At 41.4% G+C, this 23,322-nt stretch overlaps 2 protein-coding genes across 3 annotated transcripts; one reads left to right on the forward strand and one right to left on the reverse strand.

Annotated features, from left to right (window-relative positions):
- Window positions 1–14,035: 14,035 nt before the first annotated feature.
- Window positions 14,036–15,055, reverse strand: LOC110931159 (myosin-11-like). Its single transcript, XM_022174565.1, has 2 exons — window positions 14,438–15,055; window positions 14,036–14,353 (listed from the first exon to the last, which is right to left on the reverse strand). Exons 1-2 carry the CDS (start codon window positions 15,053–15,055, stop codon window positions 14,036–14,038), a joined length of 936 nt encoding a protein of 311 aa, XP_022030257.1.
- A 6,929-nt stretch (window positions 15,056–21,984) lies between these two features.
- LOC110927508 lies at window positions 21,985–22,830 on the forward strand. 2 transcript variants are annotated; one of them, XM_022171096.2, is made up of 2 exons: window positions 21,985–22,088; window positions 22,224–22,830. In XM_022171096.2, exon 2 carries the CDS (start codon window positions 22,237–22,239, stop codon window positions 22,672–22,674), a length of 438 nt encoding a protein of 145 aa, XP_022026788.1. In that variant the 5' UTR covers window positions 21,985–22,088; window positions 22,224–22,236; the 3' UTR covers window positions 22,675–22,830. The 2 variants fall into 2 exon arrangements, with proteins under 2 accessions (XP_022026788.1, XP_022026789.1); XM_022171097.2 differs by having other exon boundaries at window positions 22,227–22,830.
- The last annotated feature ends 492 nt before the right edge of the window (window positions 22,831–23,322 follow it).

Consider the following 23,322-nt stretch of genomic DNA (forward strand, 5'->3'; position numbering starts at 1 on the left):
ATGCCTTTTAAAAACCATTTAGTGTTCGCTTTAAAGATAATTTGGTACTTTATTTAGATAACCCGTTTGTAATTTTAGTCTTCTAAGTTATATACTATAAGTAGTTGTACATGTGATTTGATACTTTATTAGTAATTATTGTTTATATCCAAATAATATATTATATCTTAACAAATATACATGGTTAGGGTAAAATGAAACTTTCTACAAGTTGTGAAAACTTAGAGAACTCGGCCTTACAAAAAGTTTTTTGAATTTTTACAGAGGGTGTGAATGAGCGGTTAGAGAGTGGTTAAAACCACTAAAACATAGGGACTCAAAAAGTAATTTACTATTAATTAAATTTGAAATTATACGTTTGATCTCTAACTATATTAAATAATATTATACTTATTATATTATTTGATACATTTATATTTGTTATAGATAATTATTAATTAAATTTGAATTTATACGTTTATCTCTAACTACAATAATTAATATTATATTATATTTTGTGTATAAAAAATAATATGTAATTGAAGGGGTAAGGTCACAAAAACCTCATAAAAAGGATTTGAGGCCATACCACCAACTAGCCTTTCAACCTTTTGACCTTGCGCGACCGCGCATTGGTCTTACAGAAGGGAGGAAGAAATCAACAAGCGATAGTCGCGCGCCCAAAGGAAAGCATAAAATCCTTGCGCCGCCTTCCATTTAGTAAAGGGTTAAAACCCTTTGCTAATTATTCCTTCCAAATGTCCAAACTTGGATAGCATTTTACCCAGACTTGGGATTTATTCAGCTGTGTACACACGGTAAGGTGTCACACTAGATTACAGCAGTAATCTTCTAGAAGAATATGATCGTGCACCACCCAGACGGTTATAACCGTCTGGACACGTGTCATTACCACAAACATTCCTGAAATCACAACGATAGCATGTAATTGGAGAATGATCTCCACTTGATCACTTTCCACGTGGTAATTCCCCAGCCATAGATCAAGTCACGATCCGTGTGCATTCACATCGGATCAAGGCAACTTAACGTGGATTTAGAAGAACTTGACGGAAGGAAACGTAACCGCTACGGCGTTAGCATCTTCCGTTATCTTTTCAATAACAGGTTTTCCCTCCCAAACTCCCGGTTATAAATACGAGAACTATTCAGGTATAAACCCAGATCACATTCACTTCTCAAATACTTTATCTTCTCCATTACCAATACTTATTCTCACACCGGAGTCGGGTCAAGGAGAGAACCCCCTTCTCCCCTTGACGAGGCTAACGGTGCTCTGTTTTGCAGAATCACCGGAGAAGAAGCTCGGTAGCAACTGAATCAATCGAGAGAGAACTAACCCTTTTATGCGGATTCAAACCCCCTAGATACTTCGGTTCCGACCATTTATCTAGTGTTTCTTCATTGGCGCCCACCGTTTTCTCAGTTTTTCTAGTTTCTACCTCGTTTCGATTCAGTTCATTCCATTTTTCTGTTTTTGAACATGGCAGAAAATTCATCTTCTCACCGACAACCTGGTCCTCGACCAAATGTCGGAAACAATTTACCAGTAGAAGGGATTGTAGAAGAAACCTCAGACGATAATGAGGTTCAGTCCAATCGGGCAAATGATCCTGTTACTCCAGGAATATTACCAGCAAATCCCGCTCAGTCAATCTTACCACCAGGAGAAACTCCGATATCATGGTATGTCCGGTCACAAAGGGCATTAAATGCAGTATACACACAGTTGTGTGCCCAAACTACTCCCGTGGCCCAATCACGAAGGCCGGGATCTAGAGCTCATGCTTCCCAGCGAAAAGAATCAACTTATGATGGTACAGGTAGCTACCAGAGACAACACTATGATGAACCACACCCTCGTCGAAGACAATCGGTTCACGATAGGTTGGGTTCCCAATGGGACACTCACACCGATGAGTCAGATCAAACATATCGTTTGAGTGCAAATACTAGCGTGTTCAGCACACTACAGCCAAACTCTAACAAATCCAGACCTCGAGCGGTTTATAACCCTGAGGCAGAGCATAATTATGACTTAGTTTACCGACCTGCAGAAGCAGCGGAAAACTCGAAGTTTATACTGGAGATAGCTCTGGCTCCATTGGAGAGGGCGAAATTGCCATCTAACGTCGGGAAATTCAATGGGTTAACTGACCCCGATGATCATCTGAGAGTCTTCACCAGTGCAGGGTTGGTTGGCGGTTGGAATCTTCCGCTATGGTGTCATTTGTTTGTCCAAACACTAACTGGCCCAGCGCGAATCTGGTTTGATAACCTACCGACGGGGCAAATCGAGTCATGGAAAGACCTGCGCCAAAAGTTTTTAACACATTTCAGCCAGCAAAGGCGTTCCATGCGGGATACATCCGATGTCATGAACATCTGGCGTCGAGATGACGAGAATCTGGAGGATTTTATCACCAGATACAATAAGGAAGTGTTGGAGATCGGTGGTGTTCACGAACAATTAATCCGTGCTCAGTTTAAGTACGCGGTTAGATGTGACGACATGGTCAAAGTATTATCCGGAACAGAGGGCCTTCCCAAGAGTTGGGAAAAGATAATGGCGGCGGCTAAGGTTTATGCGCAGACTGAGAAAAACCTTACTACAAACAGGCCACCACCACCACACAACAGGCCCACAGACCTAAGTGCGACCGGTGACAGAAGGTTCAAAAAATCCTGGCGCGAGTCACCAGGAAATCGTTCCTCTGAAGATGCGCGCACAACAATTAACAAGCTCTCTGCACAAAGAGAAAACAAGCACGAAAATAGGGAGAGGCAGTGGACTCCTCTAACAAAGACCCCGGCAGAGGTTCTGAGTACTGAGGACTACCAGTTCAAACCACCGATTCCAATGAAGAGTAAACGTGGTCAACACCTGGCACAGTACTGCGAATATCATAAGGACAGTGGACACACCACAAACTGTGACAACTCGAAATTTAGAACCTTTCGTTGTAACTTGCTTGTACGTTATGTGACTAGTTAAAATGATAACGTGAACCTTTTTATGTGATAAGTGCTTTGTTACGTGTATATTATATATATATGTGTACGTGTTATATGTGAACCGAGAACCCGACACGAAACAACAAGGAACCCGACTCGAGACCATGAGGTCTCGAGTGACTAGTAATCGGTTTTGGGCCTTGGGCCGAGAACCTTTGGCCGGTTGGGCCTTTGGGCCGTAAACCCTTAGCCGAAACCCATAGGGTGCACACACTTGGAACTTTGACTATAAATACACTACCTTAGTTAGTGTTACCATTTTGTTGAACATTACAACACACACTCTCCTACTTCTCTCTCTCACCTAAACTCTAGAACACAAACACACTCCACCATTCTTGGATCTTTGGACTTGGATCGGCTCACACACACACCCGGTTGGAAGCCTTTCACACACCCTCGAAACCCATAACCGGTTAGTGTTCTTAATGCTTTGTTAAATGTTAGTGTGTTTATGTTATGTTTGTAAGATGAGATTATGTGACAATATGTTAAGATGAGTTATACATAATGTTTTGAAAAGAAATCGGTTCATGAACGTTTCTTGTTATGAGTGGAACTATACATATTTGATGTTGAAAATGGGTTCATGGTATGACAAAAAGGTGAATGATGATATTGGTTGCATTTGGGTTTGATCCGAAAAGTTTGGGTATTTATACTAAGAAAAATCGGCTAATAAATATGGTTGTCAAGTAGGATGCATGCTAGTAAATTGTATCTTGATAGTTGTTCATGATTTTGGGTGAATAAGTGTTGTTTATGTTATGAAGAACTTGAATATATGCTTTGAATGTATGAAGAACACTTTGAATGATAGTTGAAGATTGAAAACCCTTGTGATTTTGATCCATCTTTGACTAATAACCTGATTAGGAAATATGTTAGTGGAATTCTATTGGTTATTTCCGGATTTGGGCCTGATTATACTGTACCATTAATCTGACCATCTGCATCAACACGTGAACTTGAAAACGACTGTTACCGACTCGCAATCACCCGGTTACGACTCGCAACCACAGCGTGATGACTCGAGACCACACGGTTGCGACTCGCAACCATAACAGGACAAGCCGAAACCACAGGTTACGAGTCCCGTTGCGACTCGAGACCTCAGCATGATGAACCGAAACCATGGTTGCGACACCAGTTGCGACTCGCAACCATCCATGATCAACACACAGCATGACTCGAGACCATGCTTGCGAGTCCGGTTGCGACTCGAGACCACACTTTTGGGCCTAAGTTAGTGGGCCGAATTTATGAACTTCTGTGCTACTGTTGATGAGTTATTTGGGCCTGTTATCACGAGCCCAACTGTTTGGACTTTGAACATGTGATTAACTGTTACCTATGAACTGTTACTGATTAAACGTGCTTGCCAAACGTGTTGAACATTTGTGCACTACTTGGTTCGAATCTGATTATACGTGATATCCGTGTTAGGACGTTATTGACTACTTGCGACTTGATTGACTTTCTGTGTTTGACTGCCGAGCAAACCAAGGTGAGTTCACACCCTTTACAAAGCATGGGATTCCCTGGGTTGGGAACGGGGTTAAGGAACGTGGTTCCTCGTCTACCTTGGGTAGGACGTCAGTGGTTCAGGAATGTGATTCCTCGTCCGGATGGACGGATAAACGTACTAGACTAAAACTCTATCACGAAGTCCCTCCTTTTTGTATCGACTAATCGCCGGGCCAATGGCGAGCGGGTCATTAGTTAGATAGCGCTATTTAGGTCTGACAAGCCTCACACCGTGCCGCAGAGGACGGGCGTGAACTAATGGATCTGGGGCACGTCAATGATGATAGACATTGATGTTTTCAGGGCACATAAACATGACTACAGTCAGCAATCGATACGGTAACGAGTCTAGTATACACATGGGGTAGCCCCCACGGCTGGAGAGCCAGATGATACACATGGGGTAGCCCCCACGGCTGGAGAGCCAGATGATGTACATGGGGTAGCCCCCACGGCCGAAATGCCTGATAACTACATGGGGTAGCCCCCACGGCCGGAGTGCCGGAGTAACTGGGAACGAACTGGTCACGTTTTTAAAACTATGGGGTAACCCCCACGGCAGGATGCCAGATAAAGTAAACTGTTTTCGAAACAACTAAAACGAACGCCCACCCGTGAACTCACTCAACTAGTTGTTGACTCGTTACTACATGCTTTGCAGGACCATAGGTACTCAGTGGGAGCTTGCATGGAGGAAGATCGTTGTGGGACAGGGATTGCTACAAGACTATGTTAAACTTGAAACTTTTGGAACTTATGTTATAACTTTAAACTTATGCTTCCGCTTGCAACTTAAACTTATTTGTTTTGGAACACCAATCGTGAATGGTTAAACTTTTATAACTATTTATATGCTTGTTCAGTATGATTGGTGGCTGGATCCTGGTCAGTCACGCCTCCAAGCGGTAGTACTCCGCAGGTGGGATTTTGGGGGTGTGACAGATTGGTATCAGAGCCATTGGTTATAGTGAACTTGGTTTTAATAAAGGAGAAACGTTTTTGTTAAAACCAGACTATAACCGGTTTAGTGCTCAACGGTCCACAACGACACTTCGCTCCTCATGCAAGGCTCGATGTTCTAGGTAATATGATGTATGTATATTGCCTACTTGTTAATTACGTAGTACATTGCTCATAGTATGCTTGATTAGTATAGCTACTGTTGTTTGAACACGTGCGTGCTTACTCTGTCCTACTATTGTACTTTCGCGAACCTCTCTCACACGTATTACTCTTATTATGAAGAACCATGTCTGGACGCGTTAACATGACACAAGCCCAGTTGACGGCTTTGATCAACGAGCGAGTTGCCGCAGCGCTCGCAGCCGCACACGCAGGAGGTATATCCTGCAGTCCGAAATGTTCTAGGATCATTTGGATCCTACTCTCGTGAACCAACCTTTGTGTTAAACTCTGTCTTTCTTTCACATACCTTAGGTCAGTATGCTCAGGCACCGGTGTGCACTTTTAAGACCTTTATGGACTGTCGACCCACAACTTTTAGCGGCACTGAAGGAGCAGTAGGTCTCCTACACTGGTTTGAGAAACTGGAGTCTGTGTTCGAAATGTGCGAATGCCCTGAAGCGCGCAGGGTGAAGTATGCTACTGGTACTCTCGAGGGTTTGGCTCTCACGTGGTGGAATGCTCAAGTGCAGATGTTAGGGTTGGTTGCTGCCAACGCCACCCCATGGGAAAACTTCAAGGAAATGATCAGGGAGGAATACTGCAGTCGTGACGACATTCACAAACTGGAGGATGAGTTTTACAATCTCAAGATGTCAGGATCAGAAATTGAGGCATACACTAAGAGATCGCATGAGCTTGCCTTGTTGTGTCCTACTATGGTGGATCCTCCGTATAAGCGAATTGAACTCTATCTCAAGGGCTTGGTGCCAGAGATCCAAAGTCATGTGACTTCAGCGAGGTTGACTACTATCCAGCAGGTTGTACAGTTGGCTCACCGTCTTACTGATCAAGCGGTGGAGCAGAACAAGTTACCGAAGCGTATAGGTGCTGCAACTACTTCTGGTGCTTCTAGTGGAGATAAACGGAAATGGGATGGAACTTCAAGCAGGGGTTCAACTTCAGTGCAAACTCAGTCTCAGCAGAGAAAGACAGATGATCACAAGAGCCCCGGTCAGCAGTCATCTAGTGGTCAAAGTCATGGTGGATACAAGGGGAATCACCCCAAGTGCAATCGTTGTAGCCTACACCACAGTGGGCCATGCACCAGGGGCAACTGTCATCGATGCAACAAGCCTGGTCATGTTGCAAAGGATTGCAGAAGCGCATACCCCGTCAATCAGAATCGTCAGCAACCTCAGCAGAACCAGCGACAGCAGCAGGGTAACAACAAAGGATGCTTTCAGTGTGGAGCTGAAGGCCACTTCAAGAAGGATTGTCCCCAACTGAATCAGAACAACAACAACAACAATCAGGGGAATGGTAACAATGGGAACAACAACAACAATGGTGCTAGGGGACGAGTGTTCGTGATTGGTCAAGGTGAAGCAAGGAATGATCCCAACGTGGTGACGGGTAAGTTCCTTCTCGACGACTTTTATGTTACAGTCTTATTTGATTCGGGTGCCGATACTAGCTATGTGTCACTAGAAGTCAGTAAGATGCTTAAGCGTATTCCTACACCCCTGAGCGACAAGCACACTGTAGAGCTAGCTAATGGTAAGAATTTGGAAGCCTCACACGTAGTCAAGGGTTGCCAGCTTATTCTCGCTAACCAGACCTTCGCCATCGATCTTATTCCTATTGTCTTGGGTAGTTTCGACGTTGTCATTGGGATGGATTGGTTATCCCAACACCGAGCAGAGATTCTTTGCAACGAAAAGATCGTTCGTATTCCTGGTTTAGGTGGTGAACCTCTCATGATACGTGGCGACAAGAGAAGTGCTGTTGAGAACATCATCTCTCTTCTTAAGGCCCAGAAATGCTTACGAAAGGGCCACACAGCGATTTTGGCTCTAGTTACTGATACCACAGAAAAGGAGAAGAAGCTAGAAGATTTTCCCGTTGTACGCGACTATCCTGAGGTATTCCCTAAGGAATTACCTGGTCTTCCGCCCCATCGCCAAGTCGAGTTTCAGATTGATCTAGCTCCTGGAGCCGCGCCTGTAGCCCGTGCACCTTATCGTTTAGCGCCATCAGAGTTGGAAGAACTCTCCACGCAACTACAAGAACTCTTGGATAAGGGTTTCATTCGTCCTAGCTCATCGCCTTGGGGAGCTCCAGTGTTATTTGTGAAGAAGAAGGATGGTACCTTCAGAATGTGTATCGACTATCGCGAACTCAACAAGGTGACTGTGAAGAATCGTTATCCTCTACCGCGTATTGACGACTTGTTCGACCAGTTGCAGGGGTCGAGCTACTATTCAAAGATCGATCTGAGATCGGGATATCACCAGCTGAAAGTTCGGGAAGAGGATGTCTCTAAGACGGCCTTTAGGACTCGATATGGGCACTATGAGTTTCTAGTCATGCCGTTTGGGCTGACGAACGCACCGGCAGTTTTTATGGATTTGATGAATCGAGTGTGCAAACCGTATCTGGACAAGTTTGTTATAGTCTTCATCGACGACATCCTGATCTATTCTAAGAGCAAGGAAGAGCACGAACAACATCTACGACTTATTTTGGAACTCCTCCGGAAGGAACAGCTTTACGCAAAGTTCTCGAAATGCGACTTCTGGCTTCGAGAGGTCCATTTCCTAGGGCATGTGGTGAACAAGGATGGGATTCACGTTGATCCATCCAAAGTGGAATCTATTAAGAACTGGCCTGCGCCTCGCACACCAAAGGAAATTCGCCAATTTTTGGGATTGGCAGGTTACTACAGGAGATTCATTAAGGATTTTTCTAAGATCGCGCAGCCTCTCACCTTACTAACGCAGAAAGGCGTTGTTTATCGTTGGGGAAATGCACAAGAGTTAGCTTTTCAGCATCTAAAGGATAGACTTTGCAGTGCACCTATCCTTTCATTGCCAGAGGGCACAGAAGATTTTGTGGTTTACTGTGATGCATCAATTCAAGGTCTTGGTTGTGTATTGATGCAACGAGATAAAGTCATAGCTTACGCCTCACGACAACTCAAAGTTCACGAGAAGAACTACACGACACATGATTTAGAGCTGGGAGCTGTTGTTTTCGCACTTAAACTATGGCGGCATTACCTGTACGGAACCAAGTGCGCCATCTACACCGACCACAGAAGTTTAGAACACATATTCAAGCAGAAGGAACTGAATATGCGGCAGCGACGATGGGTCGAGCTGCTGAATGATTACGAGTGCTCTATCAGGTATCACCCGGGCAAGGCCAATGTTGTGGCAGACGCCCTCAGTCGGAAGGACACTACGCCTAAGCGCGTAAGAGCTTTACAACTCACGATCCATTCTAGTCTACCTTCGCAAATACGAACTGCTCAGATAGAAGCACTGAAGCCAGAAAACATTAGAGCTGAAGCACTACGCGGGTCAAGGCAACGTTTAGAACAGAAGGAAGATGGTGCTTATTATGTAACAGGGCGCATCTGGGTCCCGCACTATGGCGATTTACGAGAACTTGTGATGGATGAAGCGCACAAATCTCGCTACTCGGTACACCCTGGTTCGGACAAGATGTACCACGATATTAAAACTACGTATTGGTGGCCTAGCATGAAGGCCCACATAGCAACTTACGTCAGCAAGTGTTTGACTTGTGCGCGAGTCAAGACGGAATATCAGAAACCTTCAGGCCTACTTCAGCAACCAGAGATACCACAATGGAAATGGGAGCAAATTTCCATGGATTTCGTTACTGGCTTACCTAGATCACAGCGCGGGAACGATACTATTTGGGTGATCGTGGATCGACTCACAAAATCCGCACACTTTTTGGCAATCAAGGAGACGGATAAATTCTCCACTTTAGCAGAAATATACCTCAAGGAAGTTGTTTCGAGGCACGGGGTGCCCACTTCTATTATCTCTGATCGAGATGCACGTTTTACTACGGAACTGTGGCAGGCAATGCACAAGTCTTTTGGCTCACGTCTTGATATGAGCACAGCGTACCACCCGCAGACGGACGGGCAGTCCGAGCGTACTATCCAAACACTAGAAGACATGCTTCGCGCTTGTGTAATCGACTTTGGCAACAGCTGGGAAAAGCATCTGCCACTCGTAGAATTCTCGTACAATAACAGCTACCACACCAGCATTAAAGCTGCTCCGTTTGAGGCATTGTACGGACGTAAATGCCGGTCACCCCTCTGTTGGGCAGAGGTGGGGGATAGTCAAATCACTGGTCCAGAACATGTGGTAGACACTACTGAGCGGATCGCTCAAATACGACAACGCATGGCGGCCGCTCGTGACCGTCAGAAGGCATACGCCGATAAGGGCAGGAAACCACTCGAGCTCCAGGTTGGGGAGCGGGTTTTACTCAAAGTTTCACCCTGGAAGGGTGTGGTTCGTTTTGGTAAACGCGGCAAACTCAATCCACGGTACGTTGGACCTTTCGAAATTCTTGAGAAAATAGGCAAGGTGGCCTACAGACTGAAATTACCAGCAGAACTCGGGGCAGTTCACAACGTTTTCCATGTGTCAAATCTGAAGAAGTGTCTGTCAGATGAGACGCACGTAGTTCCTCTGAAGGAACTCACGATCGACGAACAGTTGAAATTCGTCGAAGAACCTGTCGAGATCACGGACCGGGATGTTAAGGTCCTCAAGAGCACCAGAATACCTCTTGTTCGAGTTCGTTGGAACATCTGGCGTCGAGATGACGAGAATCTGGAGGATTTTATCACCAGATACAATAAGGAAGTGTTGGAGATCGGTGGTGTTCACGAACAATTAATCCGTGCTCAGTTTAAGTACGCGGTTAGATGTGACGACATGGTCAAAGTATTATCCGGAACAGAGGGCCTTCCCAAGAGTTGGGAAAAGATAATGGCGGCGGCTAAGGTTTATGCGCAGACTGAGAAAAACCTTACTACAAACAGGCCACCACCACCACACAACAGGCCCACAGACCTAAGTGCGACCGGTGACAGAAGGTTCAAAAAATCCTGGCGCGAGTCACCAGGAAATCGTTCCTCTGAAGATGCGCGCACAACAATTAACAAGCTCTCTGCACAAAGAGAAAACAAGCACGAAAATAGGGAGAGGCAGTGGACTCCTCTAACAAAGACCCCGGCAGAGGTTCTGAGTACTGAGGACTACCAGTTCAAACCACCGATTCCAATGAAGAGTAAACGTGGTCAACACCTGGCACAGTACTGCGAATATCATAAGGACAGTGGACACACCACAAACTGTGACAACTCGAAATTTAGAACCTTTCGTTGTAACTTGCTTGTACGTTATGTGACTAGTTAAAATGATAACGTGAACCTTTTTATGTGATAAGTGCTTTGTTACGTGTATATTATATATATATGTGTACGTGTTATATGTGAACCGAGAACCCGACACGAAACAACAAGGAACCCGACTCGAGACCATGAGGTCTCGAGTGACTAGTAATCGGTTTTGGGCCTTGGGCCGAGAACCTTTGGCCGGTTGGGCCTTTGGGCCGTAAACCCTTAGCCGAAACCCATAGGGTGCACACACTTGGAACTTTGACTATAAATACACTACCTTAGTTAGTGTTACCATTTTGTTGAACATTACAACACACACTCTCCTACTTCTCTCTCTCACCTAAACTCTAGAACACAAACACACTCCACCATTCTTGGATCTTTGGACTTGGATCGGCTCACACACACACCCGGTTGGAAGCCTTTCACACACCCTCGAAACCCATAACCGCTTAGTGTTCTTAATGCTTTGTTAAATGTTAGTGTGTTTATGTTATGTTTGTAAGATGAGATTATGTGACAATATGTTAAGATGAGTTATACATAATGTTTTGAAAAGAAATCGGTTCATGAACGTTTCTTGTTATGAGTGGAACTATACATATTTGATGTTGAAAATGGGTTCATGGTATGACAAAAAGGTGAATGATGATATTGGTTGCATTTGGGTTTGATCCGAAAAGTTTGGGTATTTATACTAAGAAAAATCGGCTAATAAATATGGTTGTCAAGTAGGATGCATGCTAGTAAATTGTATCTTGATAGTTGTTCATGATTTTGGGTGAATAAGTGTTGTTTATGTTATGAAGAACTTGAATATATGCTTTGAATGTATGAAGAACACTTTGAATGATAGTTGAAGATTGAAAACCCTTGTGATTTTGATCCATCTTTGACTAATAACCTGATTAGGAAATATGTTAGTGGAATTCTATTGGTTATTTCCGGATTTGGGCCTGATTATACTGTACCATTAATCTGACCATCTGCATCAACACGTGAACTTGAAAACGACTGTTACCGACTCGCAATCACCCGGTTACGACTCGCAACCACAGCGTGATGACTCGAGACCACGCGGTTGCGACTCGCAACCATAACAGGACAAGCCGAAACCACAGGTTACGAGTCCCGTTGCGACTCGAGACCTCAGCATGATGAACCGAAACCATGGTTGCGACACCAGTTGCGACTCGCAACCATCCATGATCAACACACAGCATGACTCGAGACCATGCTTGCGAGTCCGGTTGCGACTCGAGACCACACTTTTGGGCCTAAGTTAGTGGGCCGAATTTATGAACTTCTGTGCTACTGTTGATGAGTTATTTGGGCCTGTTATCACGAGCCCAACTGTTTGGACTTTGAACATGTGATTAACTGTTACCTATGAACTGTTACTGATTAAACGTGCTTGCCAAACGTGTTGAACATTTGTGCACTACTTGGTTCGAATCTGATTATACGTGATATCCGTGTTAGGACGTTATTGACTACTTGCGACTTGATTGACTTTCTGTGTTTGACTGCCGAGCAAACCAAGGTGAGTTCACACCCTTTACAAAGCATGGGATTCCCTGGGTTGGGAACGGGGTTAAGGAACGTGGTTCCTCGTCTACCTTGGGTAGGACGTCAGTGGTTCAGGAATGTGATTCCTCGTCCGGATGGACGGATAAACGTACTAGACTAAAACTCTATCACGAAGTCCCTCCTTTTTGTATCGACTAATCGCCGGGCCAATGGCGAGCGGGTCATTAGTTAGATAGCGCTATTTAGGTCTGACAAGCCTCACACCGTGCCGCAGAGGACGGGCGTGAACTAATGGATCTGGGGCACGTCAATGATGATAGACATTGATGTTTTCAGGGCACATAAACATGACTACAGTCAGCAATCGATACGGTAACGAGTCTAGTATACACATGGGGTAGCCCCCACGGCTGGAGAGCCAGATGATACACATGGGGTAGCCCCCACGGCTGGAGAGCCAGATGATGTACATGGGGTAGCCCCCACGGCCGAAATGCCTGATAACTACATGGGGTAGCCCCCACGGCCGGAGTGCCGGAGTAACTGGGAACGAACTGGTCACGTTTTTAAAACTATGGGGTAACCCCCACGGCAGGATGCCAGATAAAGTAAACTGTTTTCGAAACAACTAAAACGAACGCCCACCCGTGAACTCACTCAACTAGTTGTTGACTCGTTACTACATGCTTTGCAGGACCATAGGTACTCAGTGGGAGCTTGCATGGAGGAAGATCGTTGTGGGACAGGGATTGCTACAAGACTATGTTAAACTTGAAACTTTTGGAACTTATGTTATAACTTTAAACTTATGCTTCCGCTTGCAACTTAAACTTATTTGTTTTGGAACACCAATCGTGAATGGTTAAACTTTTATAACTATTTATATGCTTGTTCAGTATGATTGGTGGCTGGATCCTGGTCAGTCACGCCTCCAAGCGGTAGTACTCCGCAGGTGGGATTTTGGGGGTGTGACACAAACAACTGCATATCCCTGCGCACAGAAATAGAGAAAGTCCTCAAAAATGGGGAGTTTACGCATCTACTCCAGAATATGCGCAAGGAGATTAAGCAGATTACCCGAGGAGAAGAGAGCTCCAACAAACGGGCAAAAACTTAAAGGACTCTATAGGGTTTCCCGCAGGAAAAACATCGAATGCGGCGGAACTGTCAGGGAGTAAGTTAAGTTCCATCTAATTATTAAAAACTTTGTAACGCCTCTGAGCTTTATCCATGAATAAAATTACAAAGTTTCTATTATTTTTGTTTACAAAGTGCATGCAATTTCTTTTTAGTAAGTGCAAAAACATTATGGTAGTAAAACAAGCTTCATGCGAGGTCAGTGATCACGTCACAAACGACCATAAACTCACACATGAGCTTCATACCAATCTCATTCGCCTTACTCAAAATAAAAGTAATTGTACTCATGCAAAATATTGTAAAGACATTCAACAAAACAAATAGAAACATATTATCTTCAGCGTACAAATACGCCCTAAGGAGCTTCACACACAGCATTGTCCTGAACCTTTGCACAACAGCGCAATAACAAAACAAGGATTTACATCCCACAAAAAACAAATTGTTCAAAACAATTACATCCTACACTAAATCTTCACCCTCATCCGGAAAGATTTCTTTAAGCTGCGCCACGTGATCATCCGATTGCAGCGCGACATTTATCAACTCCATAACTGGAAGTTGCAAATTATTAAACTCTGTCTTCATGGAAGCAAGCGCAGCGGCAGTATTCACGCCAAAAGTAGCAGCCTTGCTACCATCCCAGCTAACCTTCAGCGCGTCATTCACATGATGGGAACATTCCGCATAACCTTGCGCGTATCCATCCCGCCGTGTAGCAACCACCAATTTAGCAACAGTTTTATCCAGTTCTTTAAAGTTTAATACAGATTCAGCAACCTACGAAACCAAGCGAAATTGGTAAAAAAGAGCAAGAGCAGGCGCATATATGATTTCACAAAAAAAAGAGGGAAAGGAACTTACACAAGCAATCCCGCGATCTTTCAACCAGGCCATATCATTCTTTAAAGGCTCAAGCTCGCTTTCCGCTGTGACCCGCGCCGTTTCTGAATTTTCCAGTTTCTCTTCAACCTCAGTCAAACGGCGGGAGGATTCAGTATATTCGGAACGCGCAAGCTCCAGGTCTTTCTTCAGTTGTTCCTGGCCAGAAACCAAAGCAGTAAGTTCCTCTAGTTCTTTATCTCTAATGGCAAGAGTGGTTAAAGCTTGTACCTCCCGTTGCTCACTTCGTTCCCTATGAGAACGCGCCTCCGCCAGCGCAGCCTCTATATCAGCTTTCTCCTTTTTTAATCTTTCTACCTCCGCATCCTGATTCTTCAGCTTTTCAACCTCAGCCTTGAGGTTACTAATAATAGTGCGAAGGTTGGCTTTCTCAGCATTATCTTTTTCGCAAATTTTCCTCCAATTTTTACGTTCTTCAGAAAGGAGAGCAGCTTCAGCTTCGGCCTTTCTTTTCCAACCAGCAACAGACCATTCATCAGTCTTGCGCTCAGCCTCAAACTTGGCTTGATCATCTTTTAATTTAGCCATCAATTGAGCCAGACGTCTCTCATCGTTGGAAAATTTCTTCTGAGCCGCCATAAAATATTTCTGCTCTTTATGCATATTATACCACTCACGAACAATACGGTGGGTGGTAGAGACATGAGAAGCAGTCTCAGCAACATAAGACTAATAGGCCTGCTCACAAGACCGGTCTTCCTGAAACTTGACCTCCCCAGGTGGAAGTATCCCCTGCAACCAATCTTGGCACACATGCCAGTCCGCGAAAGTATCCCCTTTCTTCAAATTCCAAACGGGGGCGTGAAGGTCAGCAGCGTCTTTCTCCGAATAGCTCCGGTAGTAATAATCTCCCAAAGTTTCCTCTGGGCGGATGGGAGATTGTTTACTAACACCAGCAGACGAATCTTTCTCTTCAACCGTCGTCCTCTCAGCATGCTCCGGCATAGTGTCTGAAGGAGAAGGAGTAGGAGTTTTCTCAGTTGTCCCTCCCCCCAGGTCTTGAGCAGTCACCTCAGGGGACGGAGGATTATCAGTATCATTAACCACACCTAAGTCAACATCAGCAGGCTTCTCAACTTCAACAGTTTTCCCCACACCATCGTCTGCACCCTCTGCAGGGTTCAACTAGCCAGCAACAGAAGCGTGTGGAGGGGTAGGAGGAAGTTCTTCATTCACCACGGGTTGCAAGTTCGTGGGAATTGGAGCAACGGGAATTTCTGTAAAAATAAAAATCCATAAGAATCTACACCACATAAAGAAAACAAGGGAAGCTGCTACTTACCAGGAACAGATTCTGTAACAAAAGCATCAAGATTCCCTCTTCGGGTAATTTTCTTCCTCTGAACTTTTTTAGGAGGTTGACTCTCCGCGTCAGTATCAGTTTGTTTCCTTTTTCCCCTTTGCACCAAATGCTCAGGGCTAGATTCCAAATCAATTGGATCATCTGGGTTAGATGGGGGAATGTCAGCAGGGTCCTTTGGTTCTGGTTTCGGTCGCCAAATAGTAACTGCAGGCGCAAGACCCTCCAAAGTATCAGAAACCACCACATAATCACACTTGTCAGAAGAATGGCGCATACCTTTCTTCTCCCCAACATTCTTAGCTTTAGAAGATTGAGTCTTCTCAGCATCACTCTTTTTTGGCGCAACGTTACTAGTCGTCGCGCGTCTTTTCTTCTCAGGGCCTATGCCCAAATTTGACAACTCACCTATAAAGCGCAAGAACGATTCACTCAAATACGCGAACAATAAGTAAAAAAAAAAAACAAACAGTATGCACAATCTTACCTTCACCAGCAGCAGGCTGTTCAGACAAATCCGCGTCCCGCGGAAGAGAAAAATTCCTCGCAATACGATGATACCAAAGCTCTTCGTCAGGTTTTTTCTTAATAGTACCCATTTTCCCCCTTCTCTTTTATATGCAACAACATACAACGAAACAACTGCAAGAAAGGGAAACATGCTCAAAAAAAAAAAAAAAAGAGAAGGAAGGGGGCGAACCCAACCATACCATGACCTCCCTCTGTATACACAGGCTTGTCGTCCCGGTCCATCTTCCAATTCAAGCTCATACCAGCCCCAACAAGGGCTCTCTCCGGCAAAGCAATATTAGGAATTTCCTTCAAATCTTGGTACCAAGTTTCATCAGAAGGGGTCCGGAGTGTTTCAACGGGAACATCTTCCTTCCCCCTTAAAACCATCCTCACCGGAATCACTCCGGCCTTAATAAAGAAGAGTTTTTGCTTCCAATCATGGAAAGATTTCGGGGGATGAAGCAAAATTTTCTTTGCAGTGGCTCTCTGAACAAACGAATAGAACCCCTGGGTACAATGCATTTGATGGAAAACCCTAAATCGAGGAACGGTCGGCTCAATATGCATGGTCCGACACACAAACTCAAAATGTCGAACCCTGACCATGCCAATAGGATGCAGTTGTGAAAGATGAATATTGTAAAACTCAAGAATTTCAAGAAAGAACTTTGTTACAGGCAAACGAAAGTTGCCATCATAGAAAAAAATCCCAAAATAGGGTAATATACCCGGCCGGGGCATCCGCCGCTGTCTGCCCCTCTTCAAGGTACAAAGCACCCCAGCTTTCTGGAAACTTGAAATTTTGAACTAAACCGTCAAAGGACGCTCTCGACCACTTCAACGGTGGAAGTTCAGTCGACATCTCTTCAGTAAGACCTTCTTGATGTTCTCCGGTTGACATAAGAAGGGGAATAGTGGATTTTCAATAAAAGAAAAGAAGGGGAAAAGTTTTTAACAAAACAATGATGGCACAAAGAGGTTACCCAAACGTTATATACTTATCGCAATAAATAGCATCGGTAACTGTCACAACGACTTTTCCGGGTATCACAGTTCCCCAAAACAGCAGAAAAGTACACACGCGTCTGCACGCGCGCGTGAAAAACACGGATAATAGCATATACCTTACAGTGTCAGCCTGTCATACAGACCTAACTGTACCATCCCTTAAAGTCAAAAGATTTCCAAAACCTCCAAAACAAATTAAATCTTCTCATAGAAGATTCCTCATTTTTCGCGCCCAAAAATCTCTCCCTCTCATAAGTCCAGTGCTCCACTTATTTGCATAAGTACAACACTAGACTGGGGGGACTTGAAGGGGTAAGGTCCCAAAAACCTCATAAAAAGGATTTGAGGCCATACCACCAACTAGCCTTTCAACCTTTTGACCTTGCGCGACCGCGCATTGGTCTTACAGAAGGGAGGAAGAAATCAACAAGCGATAGTCGCGCGCCCAAAGGAAAGCATAAAATCCTTGCGTCGCCTTCCATTTAGCAAAGGGTTAAAACCCTTTGCTAATTATTCCTTCCAAATGTCCAAACTTGGATAGCATTTTACCCAGACTTGGGATTTATTCAGCTGTGTACACACGGTAAGGTGTCACACTAGATTACAGCAGTAATCTTCTAAAAGAATATGATCGTGCACCACCCAGACGGTTATAACCGTCTGGACACGTGTCATTACCACAAACATTCCTGAAATCACAACGATAACATGTAATTGGAGAATGATCTCCACTTGATCACTTTCCACGTGGCAATTCCCCAGCCATAGATCAAGTCACGATCCGTGTGCATTCACATCGGATCAAGGCAACTTAACGTGGATTTAGAAGAACTTGACGGAAGGAAACGTAACCGCTACGGCGTTAGCATCTTCCGTTATCTTTTCAATAACAGGTTTTCCCTCCCAAACTCCCGGTTATAAATACGAGAACTATTCAGATATAAACCCAGATCACATTCACTTCTCAAATACTTTATCTTCTCCATTACCAATACTTATTCTCACACCGGAGTCGGGTCAAGGAGAGAACCCCCTTCTCCCCTTGACGAGGCTAACGGTGCTCTGTTTTGCAGAATCACCGGAGAAGAAGCTCGGTAGCAACTGAATCAATCGAGAGAGAACTAACCCTTTTATGCGGATTCAAACCCCCTATATACTTCGGTTCCGACCATTTATCTAGTGTTTCTTCAGTAATATTATTATTAAAAGGGAGGAGGCACCAGAGAGTGACATGTGTACAAAAAGATTTTTGTTTATTAGTATAGGAAGATTATACATAATTCTTATTTTATTTAAATTTAATGTATACTTCTCATTTATAATATTATTCATTTGATTTTCTATATCATATTATCCCATTATTTATATTACCTAATCTTCCTATACTAATAAATAAAAATCTTTTTTGGACACGTGTCACTTCCTAGTGCTTTCTCACCTTATTTTTCTATTTATCTCTCATATTAAATATTAATAATAATTTTAAACAAAAATATTAGATAAGATTAAATATTTAGATATGGATAAACATTTGTTTTTATTTTGATCATACTAATAATAATAATAATAATAATAATAATAATAATAATAATAATAATAATAATTTTAAATAAAACATTAGATAAGAATATAAACGTTTATATATAAATAAATAAAAATCTTTTTTGGACGTGTGTCACTTCCTGGTGCTTTCTCACATTATTTTTCTATTTATCTCTCATATTAAATAATAATAATAATTTTAAACAAAAATATTAGATAAGAATAAATATTTAGATAAGGATAAACTTTGTTTATTTTGATCATAATAATAATAATAATAATAATAATAATAATAATAATAATAATAATTTTAAGCAAAAATTAGTTAAGAATACATATTTAACAAAGTAAAATGTTATAATAAGTAAATAATACATTAAAGTTCATTTTTAAAAGATAAATCTTGACTATTTATTATATAAAATTATATTTATGCAACCCGTGTAATACACGGGGTTTTAACCTAGTGTGTTATATAACAACTACAACTGTTAGTTTCCTTTAACCCAAATTATTACTTTTTTTTACAGACACCTACTTTTTATTTGTAATATACAATTTTTTTTGTTATTCTTTTCGATGATGTAATAATCTCTAATAAACTATAAACTTTTACCATAGTATATATAATGTTAGACACAAAATCGAAAAACATTTTGGATGGCATCAATAACTTAAGACATAATATAATTATATGTATAATATGCACTTTTTAATTTCAGTATTACTTTATATATAAAATTAAATTTATTAAGTATTTTTAATATAATTTATATTTTATCACTCAAATAGCTGCTTAATTGCTTCTTGAATAACATGTTTGACTACTGTATCTTCTTTTCAATAATCATCTCCGCAATCACCATATTTATCGCGTACTGAGTATTTTCATTAGTTTTTTTAAATATAATTTTCTTATTATTTGGTATATAAAATCTTATTTATTCAACTCGTGTAATACATGAAGGTTTTTAAAGTTATAATTTTTTTTTATTATTTGGTAAACAATATCACATTTATTCAACACATGTAATACACTTAGTTTTAAAGATATAACTTTTTATTATTTGTTATACAAATTTACATTTATTCAACCCGTACAATACATATGATTCTTATAGATATAACTTCTTATTATTTAATATATAAAATTACATTTATTCAAACTGTGCAATAAAAAGGTTTTAAAGACATATTAAAACCTATATAAATTAGCAAACTTTTTGTGCATAAGGACTTGTAAGTTGTGCTTTGGGTGTTTTTCAAAAAAAAAACTTGATTTTTTTTTGTTTTAACCCAAAGGTTTGTACATTTTCCAATTTTAACCCTACATAATTTGTTTTTTTAACTTTAACCCAAAACTTTTCATTATTTGCAATTTAACTTCACAACTTTTATCACTTATACTTTTCATCTTTCGCAAATTTTCATTTTACGTATAGTTCTAAAATTTTCGAGTTAATATGACGCAACGTGCATGTGTGGTTCAACGTTTTTACCTCTATTTTTCCATGTTTGACAGGTTCGTCGCAATACGCATATTATAGGTCTACTCAGTGTTGGTTGTCGATGACGGTTGTGTGACATTAGTACTATTTGACACCGTTTTACGCCCCGCCGCAACGCGGGGTGTGCTTTGGGGATTTTTCAAAGAAAAAATTGTTATGCATGTGGTTGTCATAACGTTGGCTTTGGGGGTTTTCCAAAAAAAAATTTGATTTTTTTTACTTTTCACCCAAAAGTATTTCATAAATTACTTTTAACCCAAAACTATTTGTTTTTTATTTTTAACCCAAAACTTTTTATCTTTTACAATCTATCCTCATAACTTACTTTACTTTCAACTTTGGTCCTTTATAGTTTTCATTTTCCGCAAATTTTGCCCTCTATGCTTGGTTATAAATTTTGTGACTTAACACATCACAGCGTGCGTCTTTGGCTTAACGTTTTTACGTTTCGTTCCAAATTTTGCGAGTTAACACGACACAACGTGTGTGTGGGGGTGAACGTTTTTACATCGTCTATTTTTACCCCGTTTGACAGGTTTAACATAACGTGTGGGTCGTAGATCGACTTAGTTATAAATAAAGAATCCCCGCCGCATTGCGGCGGGTCGTAATCCTAGTTGTTTATTATTTAGTATATAAAATTCATTTATTCAATCTGTGTAATACACCGGGTTATAACCGTGCAATAAAAGAAGGTTTTAAAGATATATTGTTTTATTATTTAGTATATAAAATTCATTTATTCAATCTGTGTAATACACCGGGTTATAAACTAGTAAACGTTATACACAACAATATTCTAACGGAGGATAAAGAAAAGGGTAAATTACAGTTTTCATCTTTATGTTTGTATCGGATTGTAATGGATAGATAACCTTTAACTTTAATAATTACAGTTACAATCCTTTATCCGGAAAATTCACTACATCTTTCGTCATTTAGCACTAACCAAGTTAATATTTTCAGTTAAATCTAATCAGTTAAGGGTATTTTAGTCATTTTACTAACTTGGTTAGTCCAAAAGAACGAAAGATGTAATGAGTTTTCCGAAAAAATGATTGTGACTGTAATTATTGAACTTAAAGGTTATCTATTACAATCTGATAGAAACATAAAGGACGCAAATTGTAATTTACCCTAAAGAAAATCAAATTAACATTAACAACAAATAATAAATAAACATTATAAACCATCATTAGAGCTCTAGTGGTGGTCACATGTATTTAAGTTCCACCTATGGTGGGCCCGGATGAGTTTTCCCCTCTAGGTCTCAAGTTCGAGTCTGGGTGTTAGGGGTTTCGCATTGAGAGGTTTAAATTGGGGATCTATTGTGCAAGGGGGCTCTCTAGCGCGGACCCGGTTAAAACAACGTATGTTAAACCTCCCGACATTCGCAAATAATTCACACCTTTTAAAAAAAATAATAAATAAACATTATACACAACATTACCAACAATAATGAATTAATGATCGTACGTGTGTAAGAATGACCAGTTCAAATAATCAGAAAATTACATATGAAACAGCTTTGCGTGAAAACAAAGTCTGTATTAAAAAATCTCCCGTTTCTAACGGTCGATTATATCTTCTGTAACTATATATCTATCTATATAAGTATTATTATGCTACACTCTCCAAACCATAACCCTAAAATTCCCATCATCGTTCTTAACGTTTTAGTTACAAGTTTCAAGATCTCGGTTTCAAAGCAACCATAATCTTTTATCTGCTTTCACTCCTGGTAAATTTTTCTATCTCATTCTCGTAGTAAATATTAATTTGTTTATTAAACTGTTTAACCAAAACCCACCACCGATCAATAATCAAGGATTTTGTTTGACATGCATATATTAAATATACGTATTTGTTGATGCAGTAGTAGTGAGTCAATGGAAACACATGCTGATTTCATCCCTCTCGAAACAGAATCAGAATCAGAATCGGGATCTACTTCTAGTGAAAGCTGTGGTTCGAGTCATGACATCGTACCGCGAATTTTTAATGCGGCAACGTGTGGTTCGGATGAGGGAATAGAGAAGTTGGGTGTTGTTTACAATGAAGTTAGAATTCATGGAGTGAGTTTAAAAGAAATAAGATGGTATGAAGCGGACGATGGGTTGAAGATTGAATTGTCAGTTGGAAAGTTAAAGAAGAAGAGGAAGCAGCGCGTTGGAGATGGATCGTTTGGGTGGGCGTGTGAGAGTGTTGGTGACAACGTAACGAATGAGAGTGTTAAAAGGTGTGAAGAGGTTTGTTCTCGCCGAAGACGAGTTGCAGCTGTTAGAAGTTATCCTCCAGGATGTGGACGAGTGATGAAGATTGCATAGGTCGATGAATTTAAAAAGTATATGCTGATCTTGATGTCATGTGGCAGAAGACAAACATAGTTTTATGTCTATGAAGAATATAATGATTTGTAGAAAGGTTAAATGTGATAGCAGGATTGGATTTAATTTGTTAGATATGATTCTTTATTCTTAAAACTTGTTCTTGTGCTAACTCTTGTTGTCGGATTTGTTCCACTTGCAAACTGCCTACATTAATCAGATTTTGTAAGATGAATGGAAATGTTCTTGTTTTTGGGGGAAGGTCTTAAACAGAATAGCACCTTCAATAATGGTTATGTATAAGGCGGATAACAATGATTGATAAACATCTTAAAATTATAGACAGCGTCACGTTTCAGCACTAAATTATCTTCACTCTGCACCATCAACTGATTCATCACAACCGATTGATTAACAAACCGTCAGTCGCCATTATTTTGACATGATATTCATTGGCCGACTCTTGTTCTATTAGGAAAAAAAAAAAAAAAAAAAAAAACCTTAGCTTAGTGCCTCCAAACTTAAGGCCCCCGATTTTCGGCTTCAAATTTCAATTTCATCGATAGCGCCATTTGTGGTTTGGCCCAGTTTCTCCATTGGTATTGTTAAAGTAACTAAATCTTTATTGTAATTTTTGTTGCTAATAAC

This window comes from Helianthus annuus, chromosome 1 (genome assembly GCF_002127325.2).
Source record: "Helianthus annuus cultivar XRQ/B chromosome 1, HanXRQr2.0-SUNRISE, whole genome shotgun sequence".
Classification (NCBI taxonomy): domain Eukaryota; kingdom Viridiplantae; phylum Streptophyta; class Magnoliopsida; order Asterales; family Asteraceae; genus Helianthus; species Helianthus annuus.